This window comes from Trachurus japonicus, chromosome 12, assembly GCF_045865225.1.
Source record: "Trachurus japonicus isolate A0001 chromosome 12, Traja_1.0".
Lineage (NCBI taxonomy): Eukaryota > Metazoa > Chordata > Actinopteri > Carangiformes > Carangidae > Trachurus > Trachurus japonicus.
Window position 1 is genome coordinate 18,220,716 of NC_140918.1, and position 27,990 is coordinate 18,248,705.

The following is a 27,990-nucleotide window of genomic DNA, read 5'->3' on the forward strand; positions in this document are numbered from 1 at the left end:
CCAAGCCTCCATCAATTCTTGGTTATAGCCAATAGCAATAAAGGAAGTGGTCCCACTGTCACAGAAACAGTTGGCACGGAAACAGCACATTACACCATCGTCCAATCCCCCTCCCATTCCTTTGTCGTCATTTCTCCCCTCCCCTCCCTTCCTCTCTTCTCCTCTCCTCTCCTCTTCTCGCTGGTCCCCTTCTCTTGCTCTCTCCCTATCTTGTATGTTTTTTTCAGTCATCAATGAAATCAAAACCAATCCTGCTGCTAGCCTGTCATCAAGCATATAATACCTCAAGAAACACGTCTCCTCACTGTCTCAGCTGCTTTCCAGCCAGCAGGGCTCGGGTTCCTTAATGGCCAATGTATATTTTATCATTATAGCATGAAATAAAGATACGCTGGATGTTGTAGCTACCCCATCAAAGCCTGTTTTCCCTCCCTCTCTCTCTCTCTCTGTTACTCTCATGATTTAATCCTGACCATTTCCCCCTTCGCTCTCTATCCCTGCTGACTCCTCCCTCCATCTCTGTCCTGCACTCCCTCTCTCTGCCTCTCTGTCTCTGACACACTCAAACACACGCACACATATATACACGCCCTCCACCCCCATCGCTGCAGTGTCTCAACTGCCTTGGAGCAAACAAGCGAGGACATAGAACACAGACGTTAATAAGACAGAGAAAGAGGGGCGCTGAAAGAGAGAGAGAGAGAGAGAAAGAGAGAGAGATGTACATGTGTGCGTGTGTGTGCGAGACTCTGTGAATATGAGGAAGATATGAAGATGAAGCAGCAGGACTAAAGGTGGATTGCACACAGCCTTTCTCTCTCCCTGCAAGGGCTTGTCTGCAGTATCCTTTGTAAATGGATGCTGGCTTGTGAACACGGTAAGCTTGACTTCTCTCACACAGCTTTCTTTTTTTTCCTCTGTTTTTTCTTTTTCTTTTTTTATAATCACTGCAAGGCTGCCTGCTTTGGACAACACAGATGAGAGGGGGCGGGGGGGGGATGATAGTTCATTATAGCGATCTTGTAGCAGGGAAGAGTGTTTTCCTGATAAAATGGGGAAGGTGATGTTCAGAGATGGCACCAAGGCAGGCAGCCTGTCCAGTCCCCTCCTCCACCCTGCTAGCTCTGTGCCAACGGACGCTGCTATCTCTTGCTTGCAATTTGACTCATCATCTCCCCAGAGCATCCTTGATTCTTATAGAATGCTTTTATGTGAATGCAGTGCTTGGTTCATGTAATTAATGTATGTAGGACAAAGTAACGGATGCATCAAAGATGTGTGTGTGTGTGTGTGTGTGTGTGTGCGTGCGTGCGTGCGCGTGTTTGCCTGAACGCTGCGCTCTGTCCATAATCTATCAAATAGAATGAGGGGAAATGAGAGCGTAAAAAAAAAAACACCATCACACACAATCAGGTGTTCAGTACTTACAACTGGCTTTACGAGACACTGAATGTGAATGTGCAGTGGGAGGTGTACAAATCCCACAGAGCCAGGCTCTGCAGGCACTGTGATAAGCGGGCAAATTGTGGCCCGACAGCGGCACAGGAACGTTGTGGGATTTGCCACTGGAGCTTTGCTGTCTGCAGCTCGACAGGAGGAAATTTACATCGACATTGATTAATAATCTGGAGCCGGGGTTTGTTTGGCTCATTTGTGTCCAGCTGTTTGTGTCTGTTTATGGATGTATATCTTAACAGTGAGAGGGGGAAAGAGAGGAGAGAGCAGAGTGTGGTCATTACTCAGCAGGCAAAGAGGATGAATTGTGACATTTTCTGTCTCAAAAATCTTTCTAATTTTTAACAGAGCGTTATCAATTTTTAAAAAAAAATGTTCCCAGTGGGGGTTGGTATGGGTTGTGTAGCATCAGGAGAGCATGTGTATTTGTGTGTACTGTATGTGTGTTTGTGTTACATGCTTGGGAGAGAGAGCGAGAGAGCGAGAGAACCAGTGCAGGGAGGGGTCGAGGGGCTGGGGGGTTTTAACAGTAGGGAGGCAGATGGGGCAGAGGGGCGGAGGTTGATGCAGCAGAGAGCAAGAGAGAGGAAGAAGGCGAGAGAAGATTTGGAACAGATTGGATGAAAGAGAGGGGTGGGGGGTCGGGGGGGGGGGGGACCGTGATAATTTCACGGTGGTGGAAAGACAGCAATTTTGTGAGCATGTGACACAGAAAGAATGCTGGATGTGTCTGTGATAGTTCCACCGGCAGCTGCTCACACCGAGGCCCTCCGACATCTGTGAATCAAGGCAAAGATGGTGGATGAATTCCTCCTTGCCTTTATCTCCTGAGCACCCACTGATATCAGAAAAGGAGGAAAAACAAAATCAGCGATATTAGATTGGTACTGCTGCTGAACCCTCCATTGGAGTTGGTGAGAAAAAGCAAAAGACATTGGTGAGAATATTTAGCTGAGAGATTGGGAGAAGCCTTTCAAGTTAAAATGCTGTTCCTACTCAATGATTTTGTTAGATATTCATATTCAGATAAAGCGGCTTTTGCATACACACATACTGTACATAATTATATATGGGCTACATATTGTATATTTTCCTTTCTCATCAGATATCAGATCTGAAATGAGCTTTGTCCATGAATATCTACATATTTTCCAAGAAGCAGGTGACTGAAAACACTGCAAAACTTAAATATATTAGCGTCCGTACAGTCAAGGTAATATTGCTATCAGAGCATGTCAGTTTGTGGTGGAAAAAACACGTGTGGCCTATGACACGGCGGACAGAATCAGACACACAGCAGAAGCTGTGGATGCGAACAACGGACGAGATTGTCTGTGCTCTGCACCCACAATTCTCCTCGTCCACCCCTCAGTGTCAGCCACACTACAGCCTCAGCCACTGGTTGATAACCATTGCGAGACGAACTGAGGTCACATCCACTGTGACAAAAGCTCTAATCATCCCTGCGAGCTGCACTAACATCTGATCCATCTTTTTCATTTCAGCTGTAAAACGTTCGGTTTTCCTCTGCGACGTGTCACATCTCAGAGGTCACCGACGACCTTGGCTTTAAAATGATGGACGACGAGGTTTTCCAGTGTGAAATATAAAAGGTTAATCACATGCTTGCATGAGGGGCCTTCACCAAGTTTCACACACAAACATCCACATACGCAAACACCTAGGAAAGAAATGTCATCGCACCCTTGTAAAGACGGTTTGAACGTACACATAAGATAGCTTTGATTTTGATCAAGTGGCTTCATGAGCCCAAATACCATCAATCAGTAGACCAGGCCTCATGTGAAGCCACTACTAATGTTTGTAGTGTGTTCCCACTCAGCCAACATGTATGCATATAAAAACCAGTGCAATAGTGTGACAAAACCTATGCTGAACTGACCTCCTTCCACCTCTTTTGTTACTTGCTCCATCCACTCTACTGGGTGACATAATGGCAGGGGACAGCAGGGACAGACTTGGTTTTAAAGTGACAGTGGCTGTTGAGGTAGCAGCTCTCGCGCCGAGGCGGGCCGACGTAGTGAGGCCTCGTTCCCTCTGCAGCCTACTTAATGAAATGATTAATCCAAGATGTCATTTACTTCCTGGAAATAAATAAGCGGCGGAATTATCACATAATTCTCCGCATGAAAAATGGATCTTTAACATTGTGCAGCTGCAACTTGAAGATCCTATAAAAGCCACAGAGGAAATTTTGCCTCCCTAAAGCCCATGTCTATCGGCTGCTTTGTCACTGTGTGTTAAGACAGGGGCATTGCTCCGATTCAGCTAACTCAGCACTTGTGTTTGTTTTGGGTCTTTAATCCTCGCCAGGTACTGGGACAAAGTGTCATCTCCACACAAACGGCTGACTCTTTCTGGCAGCCATTTATTCTAGACAGGCGCTGATGCAGAGAGGGCTAATAAATTACTTAACAACCGTTAACTCACAAGCATCGGCGAGGACGGCTGTCAGTGGGATCGAACTGAATCTTAGGGCGGGGCTGTGTGAATGAGCGCAGATTAAGTTATCTTTCAGTGTTACATAAAACAACATCAGCTCAATTCATCCCTGTCTTTCTCTTTGCCCTCCTTTCTAATCTGTGCTGGTAGTCACATACAGGGGCCTGTCTGTTTGCCTCCGGCCGGTGAGTGAGAGGGCCTTACTTCCAGCACTCAAATCTGAGAGGGCAGAGCAGAGGGGACTAACAGAGCAACTTTGTGTTCCACTGCACACATATAACAGCGGTCATATGACAACAAGGAGGTGGTGGAGAGGGAGGACGAGGGAGGGAGATGGAGGAAGGGAGGGAGGGGGTGCTATGTAGCCTACTACCCACTGATGAGGGATGTTGGTCTTCTCCTTCTGTGATAAATATGAGCTTAGATGTCTGTTTTGATGAAGGTGTGCGAGATCTGCAGAATGAAGGCAAATTTCATTGGGGGGAGGGGGAGGTTTATTAACACAGAATATGATAGTGTTAGTGCTACGGTCTGGTGGAGAAGTCGGTTCTTATTTCCAGTGTTTAACTTGCAGTATAATTCCCTTTCCCTGTTTGAACAGGTGACAATTTCTCATATCTCATTTCTCTAATATCTCTTCCCTCCACACACACTCATTATAAATACAAACAGTAAAACTGTGGCGCCACTTGTTTTCTTTTGGGGGCCTTGGCAACACGGCAAAGGTTTATTTATCATTTGATTAAAAGATAGATTTGGTTTTGTAGGAGGTGATTTCATCATTTGCTGTAGATGTTGCTAAGCCTCTGCAGAAGCAACCATCCCTATGCAACATGTCAGAGCCCTCACTAGTCTTTATTGGTTTATGCCACACAGAATTGTCTTAAAGTGCTCAGTGGGTTTGTTTGTTAATGGCTCTTACTGCTGTTGCATCTGCTGCAGTTTGACATATTTTCCTTTTCCTGTTCTAGTTATCAAATCGATAACTGCTGATAATGTCTGTGGGTTTTGTGAAGCCTGAAAGTGTCCGTTAGCCACAATTTCCTTCTGTTGCATACTCTGTTGTGACCTAAATGAATATCATGTTGGAGTGAATGTTGCTGAATGTGGATTTAGATGCTTGTGGCACTAACCTGGATTGTTTTGTAGTGTATTGTACAATATGCACTAAAGTGAGAGGAAATCTTTCTCTGTAAAAGTAGAGAAACGTGTCTGGATGCTCACACGTGTATACTCACATTTGCATGTACACCATAGTGCACGCGCGCACGCACACACACGCGAGACTCTAGTGTCCACCTTGTGCCATCTTATCCCCTCACATCAGACAGCCTACCCATAGCTCAGCCTGTGCACAAACATGCCATTGTCATTGCTGGTTGGCCTTGTGACTCAGTGTGACCCGCTGGATTGGAGAAGGGGGAACACAGCCATCGAGACCAGGAACGTTAAACAGAGCATTATCACGAAAAAGCATCTAGCATACAGAGCCTTCAACTCCCTCCGCCAACCCCCACCCCCCCCCCACCCCGACAACAACCACCCACCAACCCCACCACCCCATCTCCACCCTCTAAACAGCCCACTGTTTTGGGGGGGTGGGGTGGTTAGAAAGGAGAACACTGCCCATCATTGTTTTCCATAATGAATGAGTAGTGTCCTCACATGTGCGCAGTATACAGGCATCTTTCTCTGAAGTCCGCATTCAGGGCAGCTTGTCAGTAAGTGAAGACACATAATGTTGAACAAACAATTGTGAGAGCCAAATGAAGAGATAGCGACAGCTAAGTACGAGCATTGTATTACATATAGAACTTTTTGTTAAAGGGACTGATAGGAAATTCAGTTGAACAGATTATATTGGATTTAGTTTAAACTCCTAGACAGATCTGTCATTTTAATACTAATACTTGGCTTTTCTTCTTCCTCTGTTTCTTCCTACCATTTTAATGCTAGGCTTTTCTTCGCCTTTTCTTTTTACTTCTTGCTGCCTATGAGTGGTGATGGGAGCAGCTGAAGGCTCAACCATACACTGAATGTAGAGGCTGCAGAACCAAAACGATTAACAATTCAATATAAAGCTCTGTACAGCTGAAAGGGAGCGTGATAATTTCCATGATTTCAACACTACAAGTGACCACTTTTCCATTACACACAGTGATACACATCAGAAGCATTGTTAGACACAGGCTGTAAATGTTTTTTTGCATTTACATGCACACAACTGGGTGCAGCAGATTCTGAGCTTTACAGCCATTTTCTGAGCACAAACAACCCTCTGATGGCCTCAGACCGTAATGACAATATAAATTGTGACAAGCATCCTGGGTAATCCATTAGATACAATGTCAGCTGACATGTAATTTTAAAGCAAAGGTGCTATCTGCCATTAGAGGCTCTCAGACGTCTCCCTCAGGGGGTTTTGTTGCAGAGAAATCCCAGACACACAGTTACTGACAGGCTCATTCTTGAGACTCTTTGACAGCCCCGTTTAAATGTGTCTTCACTGTACGGATATATTTAACCAGCGATCCTTTTAAGGCCTAAATGACAAGGCCGAATGCCGGTTCAATTTCTGCTCTGTAGTCAAACCTTCTCTCAGGCCCAGATCAGATACGATGGACTGCTTTATTAGAGGAAAACGAGGGCTTGTCCGGCATTTCTTACGCCGCTTTTTTTCAGATCATGTGGTTGATCTTGCATAAAGTGGTGAAAACTGTTGAATGGTGCTGCAGATCACTCTGCCTGCGACCTATATCTCATATGATTCTGATGCAGGCTGGCGCGACCACAAAGCTCTGACTCATCACACAGAAGCAGGCCTTCTAGGTTGGAATACTTGGTTTTATCCCCTCTCTGCTCAGATATGCACTACAAAGCGTGCATTTTTGGTTATTACTCGCAACAAAGCACAACATATTTTTCAGGAGCATCACATGACACAGTGTTATCTACAGGATCTGTGTTAGTAACTGTCACTGGGGGTGACATTGATCTATCATTCTGCTGCTAGAAGCATGAAATTGACTGCTTTTTGTCCCAGATTCCACAACATTATACAGTTACAGCATATCCACTGTGCGAATTGCACACAAAAACCACTCAGTGTATCACCCTGCACATCACCCACCTATAATTTAAAGCTTCCTTTTGTGCTGTTGCAAATCCGAAATCTCTCTGTAATCATAAACTGATTTGCGGGGCTGGATTTCTGCCGTGCGTGTACTGCTTCTCTTTACATTCGGCTCAACACTGATTACAGTAAAGAGGAAACTGTCAATTCAAATCAATCCCAGTTTCTGTCTATTGAAGCTGAAAAATAAAAACATCCACCCTGTTTGTGTCAATTTCCTATCGGTTTTAAATGCCATTAACCCATCACTGATACAGTGAATATGATGTGGTAAAAAAAAAAAAACCCACCAGGGACATTGGAAGGAGTTCAATCACAGCAGCCCCATTTTCAAAAAATGAATCCACGGTTCCTCATTCAGGCTAGTAGAAAAGGATTTTCAGATTAAGAGTATAATCGCTGAAGTAGCCAGCCTCATCTTATCAGAAACTCCTATCATGTACAGTATTAGCCGCTTGATGTAGGAATTCCTGGAAACTGTGCCAGACTGGTCGCATCTCCAGTGTGACTTTCCAGTAGCTGTAACAAAAATGATTTAAGATTCCTCTCGGCCCCACTCTGAGGAAGACGGCCTGAACACAACGCAGTTAGGATAAACGAGAGCACACAAATAAGAGAGTGTGATTTACTCTCAAACACTCTTATTAGATTGGGTTATATAACTGTGTAGCGCTCCTAGCTAATTTGTCAGTTTTGCCGTCTGTGAAACCATTTTTCTTTTTTTTTTTAACAAGGCCTATCTCGGAATAATTTCAATTTAAGATTCTCACCTTAAAGATATGATTGTATTATCGTTTTTTTTTTAATGGTAATTCTGTAGCTGCTCGTAGCTGCAGTTGTTCACAGAGCTGCTACACTGAATGATCTTAAGTTGACACAAAAGTATTTGCCGACCTTTCAGTCTCAGTCAAATTTGAAAATAGTAAACTTCAAACCAATTAATTTTCTTTCTATTTAACAATCTTCATCAGTTATCAGTCTGAGTCACCAGCTTATAAGGTTTACTTATACTTAATGCAGTATCCCTGCAATAAATCTGTCCTTTATCAACAAGTCAGAGGAGTGTTGATATAACTCTGGGTTTACATTTTGAGGCGGTACTTGTGCACAGACCTACTACTGTAGTAGCCTATATGAGAATATCAGAAACTTTAAATAAGGTGTCTCCATTAGTACACCTTTAAATATGACATTTGTGTGAGTTGAGCTCATTTTGATACAAAATGTGTAAGATAATACATGTAGGTCAATGGTAATAAATCTGTAACTATGTAGAACAAATGGCCATATAATGTCCCCATGCAAACTACAACCACATATAACTAACCCATATATCTAACCCTGTTATCAGAGCAAGTATTTTCTGACTTACTTAAATGGATGTCTAGCCCACTCAAAAACACTCCGGGAAATCTCAAGTCAGAAGAAGCTAAAAGTGAGTTTGAGCTTTAAATACTTGATCTGAGTCATGTGTAACCCATCAACCACAAAGATGGTGTGGTCCACAATGTTTAGCATAGTACTGCAAAGATTGAAACCTCATGTCTTCAATCCAAAATTGATTGAGTTTTTCTTTAAAATAAAGATAAAATCCAATATTTCTACCTAATATAAGGCTTGTCCTTTTACATTAAGCTATGTAAAGGTTGTACTCTCTTGCTTAATATTAACTGACCACGCCCCCCCCCCCCCACCCCTTTTAGCTCCATTTATGAAAGATGGCTTATTGTTTTCCTAGAAGAATTTAATCTTATTACATTGTCACACTATTCATTTGGAAAAGATAAAAATACCAAAAAATCAGTTTATGCAAGCTGTAAAATTGTTTGCATGTGAATCTAATATTAATTCAATTTCTTCACAAAGCTATAAAGAATACTTTTGTATTTCTTTCAAAATGTGCAAATTGAAAACTGGACCTATTGGGGCATATTTACCTCTGCAGAGCTCTATTGAAAAAACGGGAGCTGCAAGAACATGTCTGCTCCTGATTAAATATTTAAAAACCTCCAATGACTACAGCCTCGAGACTAAGATTGCTTTGTCAATGACCAACCAAGCACTGCCAATGCACTGCATATATCACATGCAACATTTTACCCTCCCACAAAAATGACTTTGTGCTTCTGTTTTGTAGGTGGCACACCGCTCTCTCAAAAGCAGCGCTGTTCTTCTGTTTACAGTTTTTGCAGCGGCAGATGAGATTCTCATAGCGTATGTTTCAACTGTCAACAATTGTCATTACCACAGTTTAAGCTCCTCAGCCCCCTTCAAAGAAATGCTAACATCCGTGGAAATTTCACTCAACCCCTCTGCAGGTGTGCAGTGCCATGACTCCACTGCAGCCTATTACCATCAACACAGCTCCATAGGATCTGCACAAACTTGACCTTCCCCCACCGGGTCAACGGCAGCCTCATGCATATGCGCAGAACCGCCTCGGTGCTTTATTTAAAAGCTCCTCTATTTTATTTCATCATGATGTAAAACTACAGTCAGCCAGTGCCTCCCTGGCGTATTTCAAATCACTGCCCTGTGTGGAAAAAATGCCAACAATTATGTCTATGTGAAAGAGGATTAGTTGGCCTGAACATCCGTTTACCAGATTTTCTGTTATATATGCCTTCATTTGAGAATTAACGCTTTCCATGTATTCCTCTTTTTTTGACCCCCTTTCAACTAAATCATAAACTGTTGCTTAAATGCCTTTGCTGACTTCTGTCCGTAGCTCCAGTCTTATCTGTGACCTTGTGGTGGCAGTAAAAGCTGTTGAAGACAGCAGCAGCTGAGGACAAGCGCGCCTATTGATCACCTCAGATTTGCTCGCTAATGCATCGCTTATTCACTGCCTGTGTGGCATCACATAAATTAATAACGTCTCTTCAGCCGTCTTGCTTAGAGGCCCTCTCTGCTCGGCTGGCCAGCTCTCTGTCCCAGGAGTCTTACACTGCTACGTCCCCCCACCTTCCCTCCCTGCCTCTTTTTTTCACCTCAGCATATTTCTATCTGTTGATGTCTATACAACTCTTTGCCTATTACAGCAGGACAGTTTGTATTTCTTCCAGAGCATTTGAGCTCTCATACAGTCGTGAAAACAAACACTGTGAATACAGAAGTGGAAAAAAAACAAAAACCAACGGCTGGTCTCGACAGCCACCTAAGAGCTCATAAATCTGCAATACGGCCCAAAGGTTTGATCACGGTTTCACTCTAACTGCTTAATCTTGACACAATAGCAGGACTTAATACAGATCTGGGGATTAGCTACTGTTCCACTCCCGGGGTTTCAGATATTATTGTCAAAATCACTGTGCTAGATTCCAGTAAGACTCTGACACTGTATATGGACACTGACCAGACAGCCTTAAGTCTTTCACTAACCTCTTTTTGTCAGGCAGCCAGGGGAAAACTAGTCAGAAGCAGGAAGCAACCTTCCAGCCACCGAAACAGCTGCCTGTGGAAGAAGAAAGCATAAGCATTGTGCAGCTGATCGTAAGGCATGTGAGCGGTTACATCCTCTGTGTGCATGTACTGTATGTTAGTTCGCTGGAGGGAGGAATGCTACTTTAACCATCACCGACATCCATCAGTATGACTGAGATAACATAGCACTTTCTGTTAGTACTTATAATAACATGTTTATTACACAATGCAAGGCCCAGTGTATGCCCCTCTCTCTGTTTGAAAACTCTTTATCATCCAATAAGGGGGGACGAGGGCCCATGTAGGCAGGTCCCTATCCCTGCAGCCTTCCCCCAGGCCCTGATGCATGAATGACTGCGACACACAGGGTTCAATGGGCCTGTTAACCCACCGGTTATATGGATATGAATTACTGTACAGTCATCGAGGAGTCACGTTTCCCTCGTATCATGTTGGTCTGAAGAGTCACAGTTAAATTGGTCTGCATGTGTCTTTCCATTCAACCCTAATAACAAATACTCAGCAGTGTTTTCTTCCACTTTAACAACGCAGGTGCCAGTCCCCAGGTCGCTGTTCAAAAAAATCGTTGGCCTGTTTATTTGTGATAAATGGGCTATTTTCTTACTTTAGTTAGTTTTGATGTAAATCGGTGCTACTGAAATGGGAAACATGATTGCTCTGTGGTCCCCCATTGAAGACGACAGTTATTTATGACTGAGTAGCAGATGTTTTGAGGTGCAGTGTTCTTACTGCCGCCGGTCCACCACCAGGTTTATTCTAGCGGGAGCGCCTCATCCGATACCTCTTGAAATGCAAGCCTGCTGACCACAGCGCTGACAAACACACCTGCACACCTCATTCATAAACCATTACAAGGTGACTAAAAGCACACCTGTGCCTTTCACCCCTTCTTTGAACATTGCACACTTTTGCTTTCCATTCACAAAAATAATGCACCTTCCGCATTTGTTCTTCCTCATCTCCGACACACCTGAGCACAGGCAGGATTTTCCCTTCTCGGTAAATCCCATCATTACACATTCAGCTGTGCCACACTGTCATCTCCATATGCCCCATTCTTTAGGCATCATAGGTGGATTGATTTAATTTGATTTAAATCACGTTGCCAGTGGCACAATGGGATTCGTTCCACACCAACACACGCTTGTGTACTGTAGCTGCTATTATTCACAACTGCAGCGTCTATATATGTTTTACAGTGGCTGTACTGACCTGGAACAATAGGTTAGGTGTTAACTGTGTGAAAGCCCACTGAGCTTTCATTTCCTCTTTTTGAAAGTTATGTTTTTGGTTGTTTGGGTAGAATCACAATGGCACAGTGTGACTAACTTCCCAAATAGCTTATCACTTTATCTCCTCAGGTGTAAAGTGGTAAAAAATCTAGAAAAATACACACACTATTCAAACACTCAGGTACTTCATTTGTGTGTTTAATCATCAGTAGACTTAATACTTTATACTTTAACATAGAAATTTTTGTGTCTGAGCAATAACATCCAGCCTTTGATGGATTAAAATCACCACTCAATCTAATGTGATTGACCCTAATTTTAATAGCGTTTTTGTGGGCTCGGCAACCGCAGCAGGGAAATTAGAGAGCGTTATACAACAGAGACTCACTGTGACTACATGTACTCATCTCTAATAAAGAGCGTGATTGTAATTATTTGCAGCATGGTGAATTAATAATAGGTGGTAAGCACCTGGGAGAGTAATGGAGGCCACGTGCAGCAGAGGCTGTGGAGGAGAAGGCAGGAGAGTGACCAGGCTCGGCCTCATCTTGGCTATCACATTACCTCAGCCCTCATGATACATGGAGATGCTGGCCTCTCTCCGTGGCCCCCATTGATCTGCCTCCACTCATTTACTCTTAAAGTGACACGTCTCTTCTTCGTACCAGAGCCAACTGCGTGACAGTGCACATGTCCACTTTTTTGGAAGATGACATTTATGAGGACAGATAAAAGAGTGAAAGTAAAGACGATGACACTGAAGGCATCATGTGAAGGCCTGCCTTACGGATGGGATTTGGTTGGATTTACACAGTTAATTGTAGTTCCTCACATTCACTCATATTGCAAATCTAAATTAGCCTATGTGTGTTACAAGAACAAGGATGCTGTGGGCTCCTTCTTAATTAATTTTATGTATTTTTAGTTATAAATTTCAAAGTTCACAGCTATATTCCCGCTGAGTTATGTACCAGCTAGGGTTTTCCTATCATGGCATGGCTAATATGATGAATAAGAATTTAACATGATAATAATATGTACATAATTTGCAGTGGTGGCACATGGCTTCACAGCTTAGCTATTATCTAAAGTGGTATAACTTCAGAAACGCATGTGCTGCATGTTTCTGAAACTAGAAACTAGAAAAGACTTCATATGCGGCTTTAATGTGTTTCGTAGGCTCTCGGAAATCAGTGATGTGCATTAACCGGTTTGGCTGGCTATGCCATTTTGAGAGGGTAGTCAGGTGCCTGAAGCCAGGAAACAATGCTCTCCACTCTGTTTGTGTTGTGATGCTTTGTTATGGCTTTGTTCTGCTCTGTTTGTCCCCTCAGTCTTTTGAAGAGTCGACCTCACTCAGTCACTGAGAAATGCTATCTATCTATCTATCTATCTATCTATCTATCTATCTATCTATCTATCTATCTATCTATCTATCTATCTATCTATCTATCTATCTATCTATCTATCTATCTATCTATCTATCTATCTATCTATCTATCATATAGAGTATAGTTTAACAAACAAAACTAGGCCACAGTATGAATTCACATTCGTTACTCATCCAATAGCATGCAGCCTGTTTCAATGTGCATCTATTTATCACAGAATCCCAGAGGCATTCTCTGCTCCAGATTGGTTTTTGCTTTAAATTTATCACGTAGTACAAGGCAGCGCTTTATTCGATTTCATGTCCCCAAAATGATTAGCATTCAATATTTGTTCTATCAGAGTAAAAGTGCAGCCTCCTGGAAAGCTGACATATCAAAGCGAGAGCAGAATGAAACCAAATATTCTCCGAATATTTCTTATTCTTTTTCTGATCACAGTGTGAATCTGAAGGAATCTGAAGGATAACAACACAGATGTCTGGGCAAGGAGACAGGGCTTTGCAGCGGTATGAAAGAATGAGAGGCACCTGCTGGTTTGAGCCTGTTATTTTCCATTGTGATAGTAAATAAGCATTTCACCTGATGTCGACCAGACAGAGGGCAGCGAGAGGCAGCGAGCTGAATAGCAGAAGATGCTAGCGATCACAAGGAAGTACATTCATCTTGCTTATCCTAAATCAGTTTCCTTCCGAAGAGTGGAGTTTGTTTTTCTCTGCCTCTTTCTGAGCGTATGTTTGACCTTGATTGTGAACATAATGAGTCTCTGTGTGTGTAGTGGTGTTAAATGAATAGGCGTGGTCAGAGATCTACTTTGGCTCAGAGTCTATGGTAACACAGAACTGCAGATTGAGTAAGATGGGGTGTGTGACTGGAGCAGAAATCTGAAGAGGCAGTGTACACAGACTACAGCGTGGCATGGCAGTGGCTGAATGGGAAGTGTACGCATAGGCCACGCATGTGACTGGTGATGCTTTCCTTCGGATTATCAATGATCATTACTGTAATGATTTTTGGATGATTCATTTCCATTTGTTGAAGAAAGGTGAAGTATTTCTGTTTCTGCTGTTTTAATGATAACAAATAGGTTAATGATTGAAATGTGTTTTCTTTTCCAAGTGTGGGATAAGAGGATTGATATCACTGTTACATGTGTGTTTTAAGCGTGGAGCTAAAACCAGGAGGCGATTAGCCACCGTTTGCATAAAGACTGGAAGGAGCGATACAAGCATTCAGCCTAGCTCTCTCAAAAGATTTTGGTAAACCATTGTCAGTTTTACATGTTTATTCAGGGTTTGAACAAACAAGAAATGTCGTCTTTATCAAACTTCAGAAATGTTTGTTGCTTTTTTTTTATTTAACAGAGAGTCAGACTATTTTTTCCCCCTGCGTCTACTCTATGATACAATAGCTTAACTAAGCTGTGCCTCCAGCTACATACACATACATATAACAGTGGTTTCAATCCTCACATGTCCCTCTCACACAAATGTGTTTATTTGTGCAAGAGTGAGCTACTCCTTAAGCACATGCACATCACACGTTATTAATAAGACGCAAAGTAATGAAACTGGTCTTATGTGGTCTTATCTGATCTTAAACTTGCTATTCATGTCTCTTCTCTGTCTTATGTGTTGGCAGACTCAGAGGCCTTAAGTTCTCGGGGAGATACCACACCGCAGAAGAAGCAGAAAGGATTTTATCTGGAGGATAGAGCGGAACAGGCCAAATATCGAACTGAAGTTGATGGTTGCAGAAGCCAAACAAGGGCAACGCACCGCAAGAGCCATGTGGGAGGAGAGTGAGGGGGTTTTGCAATCCACACACATCAAGTCCAAACACTTTGTCTACTGACAAACACTGAACGCTCCCCAGCCCTCCTCCAGAGTTGTTCCTCAGGGGGAGCCCCTGCTATGAACCCCAGCTCCCTTGGCTTCAGCAGGCAGTCCAACCTCAGTGCCAGGCGCTGTGTGGGCATCCCACAAGTCTGGGTTCTGCCCACACAGGACTCACAGACTGCCCCTGAACAAAAAGAATGAAATACTCCTGAGTCACTCCTCTGTGTGGTGGCTCTCCTGTCTAGTGTTAAATTGGTCCGCTGTGAAGTCTCGTCTCGCCTCTTCCCCAGCAACCTCCTACCTGTAGTGAAAACCCTCTCCAACTCTTCCACAAGCACCTTTTTAGCCACCGCTTCGTTATAATTTGCTATCACATCGAGCAGCAGCACGAGTTCCTTTGTGCTCACCACGTGGTGGAGGACCATGGGATGCCGTCAGAGTTCGGAGGAGAAGGAAGCCGCGCGGCGCTCGCGGCGGATCGACCGCCACTTGCGCTCCGAGAGTCAACGGCAGCGGCGTGAGATCAAGCTGCTACTGCTGGGCACCAGCAACTCGGGCAAGAGCACCATCGTCAAGCAGATGAAGATCATCCACAGTGGTGGCTTCAACCTGGAAGCATGCAAGGAGTACAAGCCCCTCATCCTGTACAATGCCATCGACTCCCTCACCCGCATCATCCGGGCCCTCACCACCCTCAAGATCGACTTTCACAATCCTGACCGCGCCTACGACGCCGTGCAGCTCTTTGCCCTCACGGGGCCGGCTGAAAGCAAGGGGGAGATCACTCCAGAGTTACAGGGGGTGATGAAACGTCTGTGGGCCGACTCAGGGGTCCAGGAGTGCTTTCAGCGATCCAACGAGTACCACTTAGAGGACAACACTGCCTACTACCTGAATGACCTGGACCGCATCTCTGCAGCTGAGTTCATCCCCACCGTGGAGGACATCCTGCGATCCCGCGACATGACCACCGGCATTGTGGAGAACAAGTTCACCTTCAAGGAGCTCACCTTCAAGATGGTCGATGTGGGCGGACAACGTTCGGAGAGAAAGAAGTGGATCCACTGTTTTGAGGGCGTGACTGCAATCATTTTCTGTGTCGAGCTAAGTGGCTACGACCTCAAACTCTACGAGGACAACCAGACGGTAAGAAAATTTTGTTTTAAAAGGGTCGACATTTGTGCATTTAAACTTACTGTATGTATGAGTAAAAGTCACTTACATGCAGCTGCGTGACACATCAGCACTAACAGTGGCTCGAAGAGGTCCAAGGCCCTCACCACCCAATTAGCACGAATTATACAAATATTCTCTCCAGTTAAGTTTTTACACCATTTGTGAGAAGAGGTGGAACATTCATTTCTCACCACAGGATTACATAACTCAAATGGCAGGGATACATCACTTCTGTGAGACAGATAGTACTTATCTGATTTACTGCAAAGATTTCTCAGATATCGATGCCAAATGAGAAATATTTGTATCAAATGGTTTTACAGTTCTGAGAAGCAAAGGGAGCGCAGGCCTGTTCTGCTGTGTCACTTCCTCTCTGTACACCCCCGTCTAAAACACAGCAGCCGTGCTTTGGCTGCACTGATAGAGGGAGCGCATTCTTGCTCCTTTTATCTTTTCTTTGCGACAGCACTTTTATAGGGACGATCTGAGATGAAAAGGGGTTATTTTCAAAATCATCTTTGCAAACCGCGCTGTTTGGTTATTACTTTCAATTAAAGCAATACTTAAAAAAAAAAAAGGAGAGCTCGAAACAGCGGATTTCAGTTGCAATAATTAATGCCATGATTGTATAACAGAAGACTTACTCCCTTCATTTTATCAGTCAACAACATCATATCTGCCTTTTTCTGTTTAACTCTCTTACACTTACTCTGGTCTCTTTTAAACCACGTCATGTCACAGTGATAGCACCTTGCTCAACACACTGATGCACTGATAACGTCAAATGGAGACAACTTGCTGGGAACAAATGCACACAGTGTTTAGCTCGCTGAAAGAGTTTGAAACCGCAAAACTGCAGAGCAGCTTATCATTTTAAGTAGGTAAACAAACATGCATGAGTTCACTCTACTAAGCTGACTTTGACTTGAACAGATCTTCACTATATGATGCAGCTTTGTACTGCTTTAAGTCTAAGCAGAAATAACTTGTTTACCCAATTTTGGGGGGCCAGAAGTTGCATGAATGATCTTTTCTGTAGAGAGAACTGATTTAGAGGTTGGCCACAGAAAAAAAAAGCTCTACTTTACTACAGAATATACCCAACATATTTTCATAATTTATTCCTCCATGTTTTTAAGACCAAATTGCTGAGGGTAGTTCCTCTAATAACCTCACATGAAAAACATGACCACTGTATCCACTGGACCTAAATGATCCTGTACAGCCCATTCAGTTTTGTCTAATAAAACAATTAGGAAATCCTTATCCAGATTTTATGGTCCTTATCCAACGTCTTTGACTAGGGGCATGAGTGGGCTAATTTTGTAGAAATGGGTGAAATGCATTCGCAATTAAAGCCATTTTAAATCTGATTGAAGAGAGTGGCCAGTGTTTGTTATCTTCCTTTTCACGGCTGTGGAATTTGAACAATTTCCTATCCACAGCCTATCCATCCTCTTATCTGAGTGTTTTGGAATAGCTGAGTAGTTATTGCTTGTTTAACTGCTTTTTTTGATAATGGAAGGTCAACAACGGATAGTATTCTACCTTTTTATGACTAGGTCAACTATGAGGGGTCAGCTATTTTCTCTTTCTTCACAGGGATGATTACATTTTTTTCCCAGAAGACGTTCCAGTATCCAGGTTCACCTTGGTGTCTTATACAGTCTCCACTAGAAATAGCAGCGTGGAGTACACAGGAAACTTCGTCATCTCTGTAACTGAACTGGCCTGATAATTCGTGGGTTACCCGGATAAAACAGGGTGTACATTGTGCAAGGTTGGAACATGAAATCAATTAGTTTTATAGGTTAAAAATAAAGTCTGAGGAGAAGAATGCAGTGTGGTGTTAATTGAGTTCACAGAATAAAGTGTGAGGCTGTACCTGTGAGAATTAGCAGATTGTGAAGGCACTGTGTAGCAATGGGAGTTCACAGGTACTCAGGAAAAAAAACAACTTTTATTATTGCAAGAAGAAACCCAGGGATCAGAAGCACCAAGAAGAAAGACATCCTGAAACTGGAGCAGCCATCCTGTTACAGAGCCTGCTGAACATATACATTACCAAAAAAAAAAAAAAAAGTATCTACTGACATTTAGCCTTATCTGATTCAAGTGAAACCCTTTAGCAAATGACTTGTTTTTGTCTTTTGTCTATCGACTGCTTCAGCTTGCAGTCCACCTGGTACATTCTGTCTGTTTTTAGATGTATTTGGAGGTATTTTTTAGGTCGGCCATTGCTGTCTGTGATGAGCATGCATGCATAGCATTATCCCTCATTACAAGATGTGCTATTCACATGCGGTCATACGCTTTTCTTGTGTGAGGATGAAAAAAAAAACTCCTTAAATGATTATTCATGCATTTTAGAAACCACTTAATCTATTCCGGGTGAGAAGTTAGGGCTTATCCCAGCATGTAATTAGTTATAAGTGGGGTACATGCTGAAAAAGTTGTCAGTCTGTCGTCTAACTGTCTTGCTGTGAGGCAACAGCACTAACCACTGAACCGCATCCCATAGTTGTTCTTGTCAAAATTATTGATGAGAGCATGGAACAGAAAGAACGCCGCAAATTAATCTAGTGATGATCAGGCTTCTTCTAAACCGTTTTCTCGCATGTGTGTGGCAAGGGCGTTAGCCGCTTTCAAGATACTGCAACTTTACTGTAAGAAAGACCAAAAGCAGGAAAACCAGTGGCTCCACAGTGCACACTGACAATGCCCTTCAGATAAATAACTTTTCCAGGGTTGGCTTTAATTCAACATTTGTCACAATAAGCGGATGCAAACATCCTTAACATACTGTTTTATTAGTAATGAGCAGTTAATTAAGTTTAAACAAATGTCAATGGCAAATGTAAAATCAATCAATCAGTGAGTACAGATACTGATGGAAATAGTGCGTTAATTAAAATCCAATATTCATGACTTTCAAGGGCATTAAAACAAATATGTGGGTGGTTAAATTATGAACAAATCCAGAAATTAACATTTTGTAGGGTGTATGTCAAGATGTAATTAGCAGGCTATAACTTCATTACATAGGTGGTCCTATCGCGGACACACAACTTCATATCCTTATTTTATTGTTCATATTTCATCAGAAGTATCATTGCAGCTCTATACAATATTCAAAGGATGAATAAGTGTATCGGTGCAAGTCAAAGCATGACCAAAAGAGATGATTTACTCACACATAAAGTGATTACACTGAACCAAATGAATATTGCATAGTGCATGGAGGATGTGTTTAGTTTGATGCAATCACACCACAATAATGCTGACTACATTTGTAGATTTGAGCCAGTCAGAGATAAAGTACTTAAACAGCAACATAAATTCAGAGTTGATGCTGCTGTCATTTGTGATATAATACAGGCTGGTCAATTATACAAAAGCCCCAGTGGAGATTCATAAAAGCAGTGCTGCACTAGCATACAAATGGAGGCCACAGAGGACATCTGGCCACACCCTCATAAATCTACAGGATGATCACACAGACAGCATATTGCAGCAGAGAATCTAAATGCCATAGTCACTCTACACCTAATGCCAATGCTACCAGGACTGAGTGCAGGTACTTTATCGCTGCTGTTGTAACTTCAACATCTACAGAAGGCTCCGAAGTGAATTCCTGCATCTTGGAGCTGCCTGCTTCCATAACCACTGTCAGCTGACACAACACTGCTGAACAGCTGTTACCTAACACATAGTCTAGCCTCTACATGCTCAATATGATCTGCAGTTTGAGAAAGAGATGAGTGTTTGTGTCTGTAAATCTGTTTTACATGGCTTACCATATATAGGGGAATATATTTGCAATTAAACACAGTTTGGCTTCTGTTTAAGTTGGTTAAGGTTAAGTACGGTATGACTGAAGATAAGGAGTGGCCTGTTAAGCTAACCCCGATTCACAAAAAAGATTCACGAGCTACTGTAGTACAGAAAATGAAAGAAACATACAAGAGAATAAAAAATATAGAGGCAACAAAAAACCATAATACAAAACTTACAACAACAAAAAAACATTTACAGAAAGCAGAAAGCAGATCTTGATGATTGGCTAAAAAGCCTCTCATTAACAACAGATTGTTAACGCAGATTGATCTCAGAGGAAATGAGTAGATATTTCTAAGAAAATGTTTTCCACCCATTAATTCAGCCTGCACAAGAGATGACTCAGTTTTTACATGAAGACAAATAATACTAATCGAGAGAGAAGGTCAGATAAGCTAGAGCAAGATGATTCTTGATTAACAGTCAACACACGAACATAACCTGAACTCAACCATAAAAAAATGCACTAGAGCGAAAAAGCAGAGGAAAAGTAGTGCTAATGTATTAGTTTAAACCTCCCTTGTATATATTGATAACTAATTAATGTGTCTTTTGCAATTAAATTAGCAAAGTGTTATAATTACAATTTGTGCATTGATAAGACGAGCTGCTGCTTTAATTAACTGCCTTAGCAGTCGAGCTTGTTTCCCTCCAGCATCAGCGATATTTACTCTTTGACTCAATAAAAACACTGACCCCGTGACTCCATGTCAGCAGAATATGAACGTGGAAATCTATGGCACAACCACTAGTGAGCAGATGAGCACAACTGAACACAGGCATGAAAAACTGTTAATTAATGGACTTGACATAAATCTTTGAAATGAAACAATCCTTTAGTGCGACAAAGTCACAGTCATAGGTGACTCATCAATTTCTGTTCAAGTGCACCTCTGACTCATCTTTTTCTTAGCCTTATTTGCAAGTACTGCAAATCTGTGAACCCTAGTGGCACTACGCCTTGTTGATGAGGATGTTTGAATAGGGGCTCCATGAATCCTCTTATCTTACGGAAAACAACAGAGCACTACTGATGATGGAAACTTGATGGGTTAGCCAGAAGGAGCACAACTTTGTGTTTCTTTTTCTTTTTTTAAAAAAATCAGCCACTTCTACCACTGTCATCAGTTTGTTGGTCTGTGTGCGGCGCCTTGGTTTGGTTTGGATGATTGCTGCTCAGTATCTCCAGAAAACTGCATCTGTGTATATGTGCATGAACTGTTTGAGTAGCTTTGAGCGCCCTCATTAGAGGGAGAGGTGTCATTTTAGTAATGGTAGCTTGTTGTGATCGTCTTAGTGATCTTAACCTTCAAAGCTTCCTACAATGTCACACCGGCAGAAAACAAACTCCTTCCATCCAGAGCGACGACGACGGTTGAGTTTCGATGCACCGCAGGAACGAAAATACACCATAATAATTACAGTACAACATTTACCCATTCCCTGATACATTTTCCCTGTCCCATCCCTGTCTTCATAATGAATCGGTTGCCATGGTTACTGTTGCTTAGCAACAGGCCAGTCAAATGCTCCTAATCCTGCGCTGTTGACAGTGAGCTGTGACTAGGGAAGGCAGGATGAGGAGGGGAGAGAGGGAGGAGGAGGAGGGGGAGGAGGAGGAGGAGGAGGCTGTACAACAAACAGCAGCGCTGGAGAGAATAGATATGAGGTGTATATGTGCATGCATCTACTGTATTGTGCGCCTGTGTGTGTGCGATTGTGAATGTGTTGTGCAGGTTTATGTGCATTAGTTGAGGCTGAGCATTGAGCACTGCAGTGTGTGTGTGTGTGTGTGTGTGTGTGTGTGTGTGTGTGTGTGTGTTTGTGTGTGTGTGTGTTTGTGTGCGTGTGCGTGTGGTAAAAATGAAAAGATGAGATATGAGGTTAGTGGTTGTTTAAGCCAAACATCAAGGCTGACACTGACTGCAGTGTCAGCTCTGTTGCTATTGTCTCAATGAATTCTGTAATTCCATCATGTGTGCTTTTCCTTTCACACTGCAGCAAGCACATGAACTGATCTGAATATTAAACAACAGTTTCCCTGATCAGAGACTCATACATCACATCGACTATTGTTCACAAGCGCGCACACAGACCTGCGTCTCAAAATGTATCCAGCAAAATCCTCCTTCCCTCTGTCACAGCATTAATGCTCTATCAAAGGAATCACTGTCATATAATTGATTTGCTCTATATGACACATTGGTGTTTTAAAAATGAGCTTTCCAGGAAGTGGAATGACACCACTCAGAGAAAGTGAAGAGATCATGTCATGCTTTTTTTTTTTAACCCACTCCTTAAAAGACAGTGCTTACTCACATATACTACTGTAGGTCTCAATGCCTCTGCTGTGTTATCTGGGTTTAGCATTTCAAAATGGGGACAGCATTAACAAAGAAACAGCTTATCGTTTTCCTTCCAGACACATCTTGTCTAAAAAGTTGTTGAAATACTCAACAATGGCCTCCGGTCTGAAGGATGCTACTACAGCTACTCAGGTGATATGTAGAATCAAGTTAGCTCACCCATACTACTATCTCCCTTCCCTTCATCCCTATTAGTATAATAAAGCAATCATTAGTTATAATTTACAGGACAGACTCTGATACATCCTACTCAAACTCATATGAATAACAAGTAATGATACAGCATGCGAGGATAATGGATATTTTCCACAACATAATATTATGTACAAATGCAATGGGTGTGTTTGTTTGTTTCGTGTCTGAGTGCAGCAGTGTGACTGCCCACAGTAGCAGAGTTTTTTAGTAATTAAACAGCGAGGGGGAAGCAGAGAGGGAGCGGCCTGAATAATGCAACTCTCAGGTGCAGCAGGAAAAAAACATGGTGACATAAAAAAAAAATAAAAAATAAAAAATAAACTCATCTCACTCTGTAGATAAGAGCAGATTGTAAAGCTGTGACATTTAAGATGAACCGTAATGAATTAGGATGGGGTGACTGGCTGCACACTTAGCTGGTTTTTATTTATGGGAAACAAAGCAATGACACTGGGATGAACTTCCTCATTAATACTTAAGCTTAATTAAGGCCTGTGCCTCTGGAGTACTCTGACAGGAGGAGGTGAGGGGGGAAAGCAGTGTGTGTGTGTGTGTGTGTGTGTGTGTGTGTGTGTGTGTGTGTGCGCATGCATCTGTATCAGTGGGTGTTTCAAGCAAAGGAAGGAGGTCTGCATGCTTTAGTACCCCTGGGTGCTGTTCTCCCCCATCCTCCCACTCCCCATTAAGAAACTCTCACTGTACAAGCAGCACAGTGGCCAGGTAAAGACACTAGAGACCCCCCATCCTCCCACCCCCCCAGCCAACACCCCCCCGGGCGCAGCTGGCTGTCTCCTGCCATACTCTCTTAACAGCTGGGCTCTTGTTTTGACACCCGGGGAGGAGGAGGAGTGAGGTCAAACAGTCTGACATGACTTTGTGCAGTGTACAATGTTTAGGGACCAGCCTCGGTCCCAGAGGACATATTCTTCCACAGAAAGGAGGGCTTATGTTTCAATCTCATCTGGTAGCAACATGTGAGGGAACGGGAGCAAAAAGAAAGACATATGGATAAACAAAGAGCAGTGTTAACACGTCAGTGCGGAGCTGTGGTCCGACAGATTCTTGCAAACACATGCTTATGCAATTTGTTTTCAACAAAACCTCAATTTATTACCTTCCTCCTACAGTGTCTCACTTCAGTGTTTTAAAAATGCTCTCTTTTTTAGAGGACAAAAAATCTTTCTGGAGACACTGAATGCAGTATATCCAGTTTACAGTTTGCAATACTTCAGCAGACCTCAAGTACTGTTCATTGTGTTTGTGGAACACTGGTAATGGTCATGTATTTTTAAACCTCCATTAGCTGCTGTTAAGACAAGTTTGGGGCCGTGTGTGAGGGTTACCTACAACTTTAGCTTCTCATAACTGTAGCCTTTTCATCATTATCCAAAAATAGTGCACTTACACCACTGAATAATCAGGGTTTACTTTGAATCTGCACTATGATTGTCTAATCCTTAGCTATTCGCCTCAGTATCTTCTCTTTTTTTTTCACGCTGTGCAGATCTTGTGATTTGCTCAGAGCATCATGTTGTTTCTGTAACCTTTTAAACAGCAGTCTTCCATCTGACAACCTCCCAGTCACAAGCTACTGGCCAGTCGCCACATGCCAGCAGCTGCCATGAACAGATCAACTTTTTTTCCCCCTTTTTCTTTCTCTTTTCTCTTATACATTCAACGTCACATGAGCACCGAGTGTAAGGAAACACATGGATTGATGCACACACACACACACACACATTCACAAACTGACACACATACACATACACACAGAGACTTTTTCCTCTGCACCAAAAACTGCATATTTTATCATTCTGCAAATCTAGTGAGATTTGAACATAGATTATCATACGTAGATATCTAGTGGAAATATTTTGGAAATATCTGGTGGAATCAAATGTAGAAAAAAAAGATAAATAATCATAAAAAAGGGGGAATTAACACATCTCTCTTGTCAGTTGCTGCCATTAAAGCATTCTATCAGTGAAGCTGACCTTTGGTCACAGTGACCTTGACCTTTGACCATCAAAACTTGATCAGTGCGTTTCATCTAAGTGGATTTTTCTATCAGATGTGATAAAGTTCACACAACACGTTCCTCCTTTCACGAGAATAAGACAGACGGACAAACCAAAAAAAACACATAATAACATTTTAATTACAGCTGAGTGTCTACACTGTGTTTTAATGCAGATACCAGTCACATTGTTCATATTTCTGTTCTCGTTGAAGACTCTGAGTCCTCCCCTTCCTGTGTCTTCTAACTAACTCATTTGTCTCACATGAAAGACATTAGTGTTTTCCATAATAAACTTCTCAAATAAATCTTAGATTTCTTCTTAACTTTGAAGGGGGGGGGGCACCTAATGTGATCCTACAAGCTAGAGATGATAATGCACCAATGTCTGGAGGAGTTCAGACATTTATTGAGGAGATGAAATGCTGAGGAAGAAACCTTAGTGCTGGAGCAGTAATGGTGCACTAGAAAAAAAAAACAAAGAATAAATTAGATTTTGAGCATTTAAATGAACTCTGAAAGTGCAGTGGGAGAAGCTAAAGAGGTAGAAGTCAGTGTTGTTCTTATTGTCCGTCTGTAAGCTTTTAGAAGTCCCAGTGGCTGAGTGATTCTGTAACGACAAACTGTATAAGGTCAGACCAGTGTGTCCTCAGTGTAAACAGCCTGTCTGTCAACAGCCTCTGTCCCTGTCGCCACTGGGCACGTTCACATTTCCATATAAAACAATCGCTGCATTTTTAAACAGCTATTCTTCACAGTGGAGTGAGATATTTCCCTAGCTAACAGAATAAAGATTCATCTCATCTACTCTGACTGATCGAGTCACCATTTTAGACTTGGAGAAAGTGAGTGGTGGTAAAAGAAGGAATCTGCTGCTTCACAGGAGAATGGGAGTTCAGAAGCAGGTGTTCATCTGTCTGTCTGTCTGGAGTCTCTGTTGACATAACAGAGGAGCGTACCTTTGGCCAATCGAGTGGATACGAAATGTGCTGGATGACTTTAGACCTCCTCTTATATTGTCTTCAATTTCCATCCTGGAATCCTGACTAATTTTCTCTCTTAGGTTTTTGCTACATCATATGACTCTGATTGTGTGAGACATTTGATAGTGGGATATGTTGAGCAGATCTGGGTTGTTGGAAAAACACATTTCTTAGCAGTTAAAATGTCTCCTAATGGTCTGATTTTCTTTCTTTCTGTTTTTTGTCTTACAGAGCCGTATGGCCGAGAGTTTGCGCCTATTCGACTCCATCTGCAACAACAACTGGTTCACCAACACGTCGCTCATCCTCTTCCTCAACAAGAAGGACCTGTTGGCTGAGAAGATCAAACGCATTCCTCTGACAGTGTGCTTCCCTGACTACAAAGGTCAAAACACCTACGAGGAGGCAGCCGTCTATGTGCAACGGCAGTTTGAGGACCTCAACCGCAACAAGGAGACCAAGGAGATCTATTCGCACTTCACCTGTGCCACTGACACCAGCAACATCCAGTTTGTGTTCGACGCTGTCACGGACGTGATCATCCAGAACAATCTCAAGTACATTGGGCTGTGCTAGGACCTGACGCTGGGCGTGGGGGCGGGAGGGTGGGTGAAGCGGGCTGCTTGGCAGCGGTTGGCCCGCCATCAGGCTGGATAAACAAAAGGCATGTGAGTGTGCCTGGCGGTTTATCTCTTTGAAGAGGTGCAACAGACAACTGCAAAGGAAATGAGGTAGTGAGGTGGTCAGGGAGAGACGATTCTGTAGATTAAACTGTTGCAGTTGAAACAACAGAGCTGATGGGCCATGGCCAAGATGGGATTTTTACCCAATGTGTTTGCACTGAATATGAGTATGCAGAGACACCCAAACACACACACACATGCACACAGACGCACACACACACACACTGACACACAACACAACCTTATGTTTGCTCACACACAAGATCTTTGGATCAACAGTCAAGCACTTGTTTGTGCAAGGCAACACTGGAAATTTTAGACAGCTACCCCTCCCTGCCTGCCAGACCTGGGACTGAGTAGTAGGTCTGCGCCGGTGGTTTTCGGTGACTTTTGTCTCCTTTATTTTATTTGCCTGAGTCAGTTAATGCTGCTTTACAAGATGAATTTTGACAGAATCAATGTTCTCTTTTTTGGATTTTCACCCTAACAATGGTAACCAGTGATCGCACCTGAAGAAATGTAGAGAGAGCCTGTATTTCTGGGGGAAAAAAAAAAAAATTGTCAGTAGACATGATGTCACAGGGTTTCTGCCTAAAAGAGGAAACTGCCACAGTCTAAAGCTGAAGTGAAATACGTTTTCTACACACCGTTTCTGTTTTCCCCTCTGGTCGACTCTCTAATGTTGTTCTGTTTCCCACTTTCTTTTATCTTTTTTTGTGCTTTAAAAAAAAGAAGAATATGTCTCTCAAACCTGCCTTTTATAGCAGGTCACTGACTTACGATACCAGGAGTGTTACACTCGGTAGAGTAAGAAGTATTCTTTATGACCATTCCAGTTTCCAGCAAGAGACAACAAAACCAGTGCCAAGATCAGTTTGTAAATAAACCAGATCCCATCCATTACGTTCATTTTTTTCTGTTTTGTTTTGTTTTGTTTTTATGGACAAATACATTAAAACATGCATGATTTTGTTACTTTGGGATACTAATATATTTTCTTTTGGATTATGTTCCTCTTTTATTAGGTTTAAATAATATATTCCCAAAAATATATATAAAAGTCAAACACTGTGTACGATTGTACAGTTGTCAGAGAGGAATCTATTGAAAAGAGTTATATCAATATAATGTGATTATGTTATGATGATGATGATGATGATGATGATGATGATGATGATGATGATGATGATGATGATGATGATGATGATGATGATGATGATGATGATAGCAGTGATGATGACAAGGAAAACTACAAACTACAAAGTTAGCATGAGAGGAGAAAAGAGGATCAAAGGAGAACAAGAACTCTAGAAAAATATGAAAAACGGAAAAGCAAACCACGAAAGTTCAATCTTCCTCGCATTACCTAAGTGGAAATTGTTAAACAGTCAGTCAGTATGATGTGTAAATATACTGTAAGGTACACTCTTTGTTCAAACAAATGAAAATAAAGGTTGAGTTGGGATACTGTAAGTGAGATAAAGAGAGAGCGAGAGAAAGAGACGGAGGAAAACCCCACTCCACTCCTCCTCTTACCCTTTCTTTTCATTTCAGAGGGTGATGTGCAAACAACTCAGCAAAGGGCTTCAGGCTTGACTTTATGGGATGTCCACTTCAACAAAAGACAAAACATTTAAAAAAAAAAAAAAGAAATATAAAAAGAACAACAACTATGAATAAAACAACTTATGCAAATTTTCATGGTGTAGTATATGTGTCTTTGGGTGGTGGTTTGGTGCTTTCAGTGTGCCCGTCTCATCTTTCTTATTCTTTCATAATA

The 27,990-nt window shown here is 42.3% G+C and overlaps 1 protein-coding gene and 1 long non-coding RNA gene across 3 annotated transcripts in view; one reads left to right on the forward strand and one right to left on the reverse strand.

Moving 5' to 3' along the window:
* LOC146977433 (uncharacterized) overlaps positions 1-27,990 on the reverse strand; it is a 40,314-nt gene that overhangs the window by 2,547 nt on the left and 9,777 nt on the right. The window lies entirely within an intron of this gene.
* Positions 522-27,908, forward strand: gnaz (guanine nucleotide binding protein (G protein), alpha z polypeptide). Of its 2 annotated transcripts, XR_015037282.1 has the most exons (4): positions 522-877; positions 14,757-16,099; positions 25,759-27,440; positions 27,475-27,908. XR_015037282.1 is itself a non-coding variant. In XM_085793687.1 (3 exons), the coding sequence occupies exons 2-3, from the start codon at positions 15,377-15,379 to the stop codon at positions 26,101-26,103; spliced, it is 1,068 nt and encodes a 355-aa protein (XP_085649813.1). In that variant the 5' UTR covers positions 522-877; positions 14,757-15,376; the 3' UTR covers positions 26,104-27,908. The 2 variants fall into 2 exon arrangements, 1 of the variants encoding a protein (XP_085649813.1); XM_085793687.1 differs by having other exon boundaries at positions 25,759-27,908.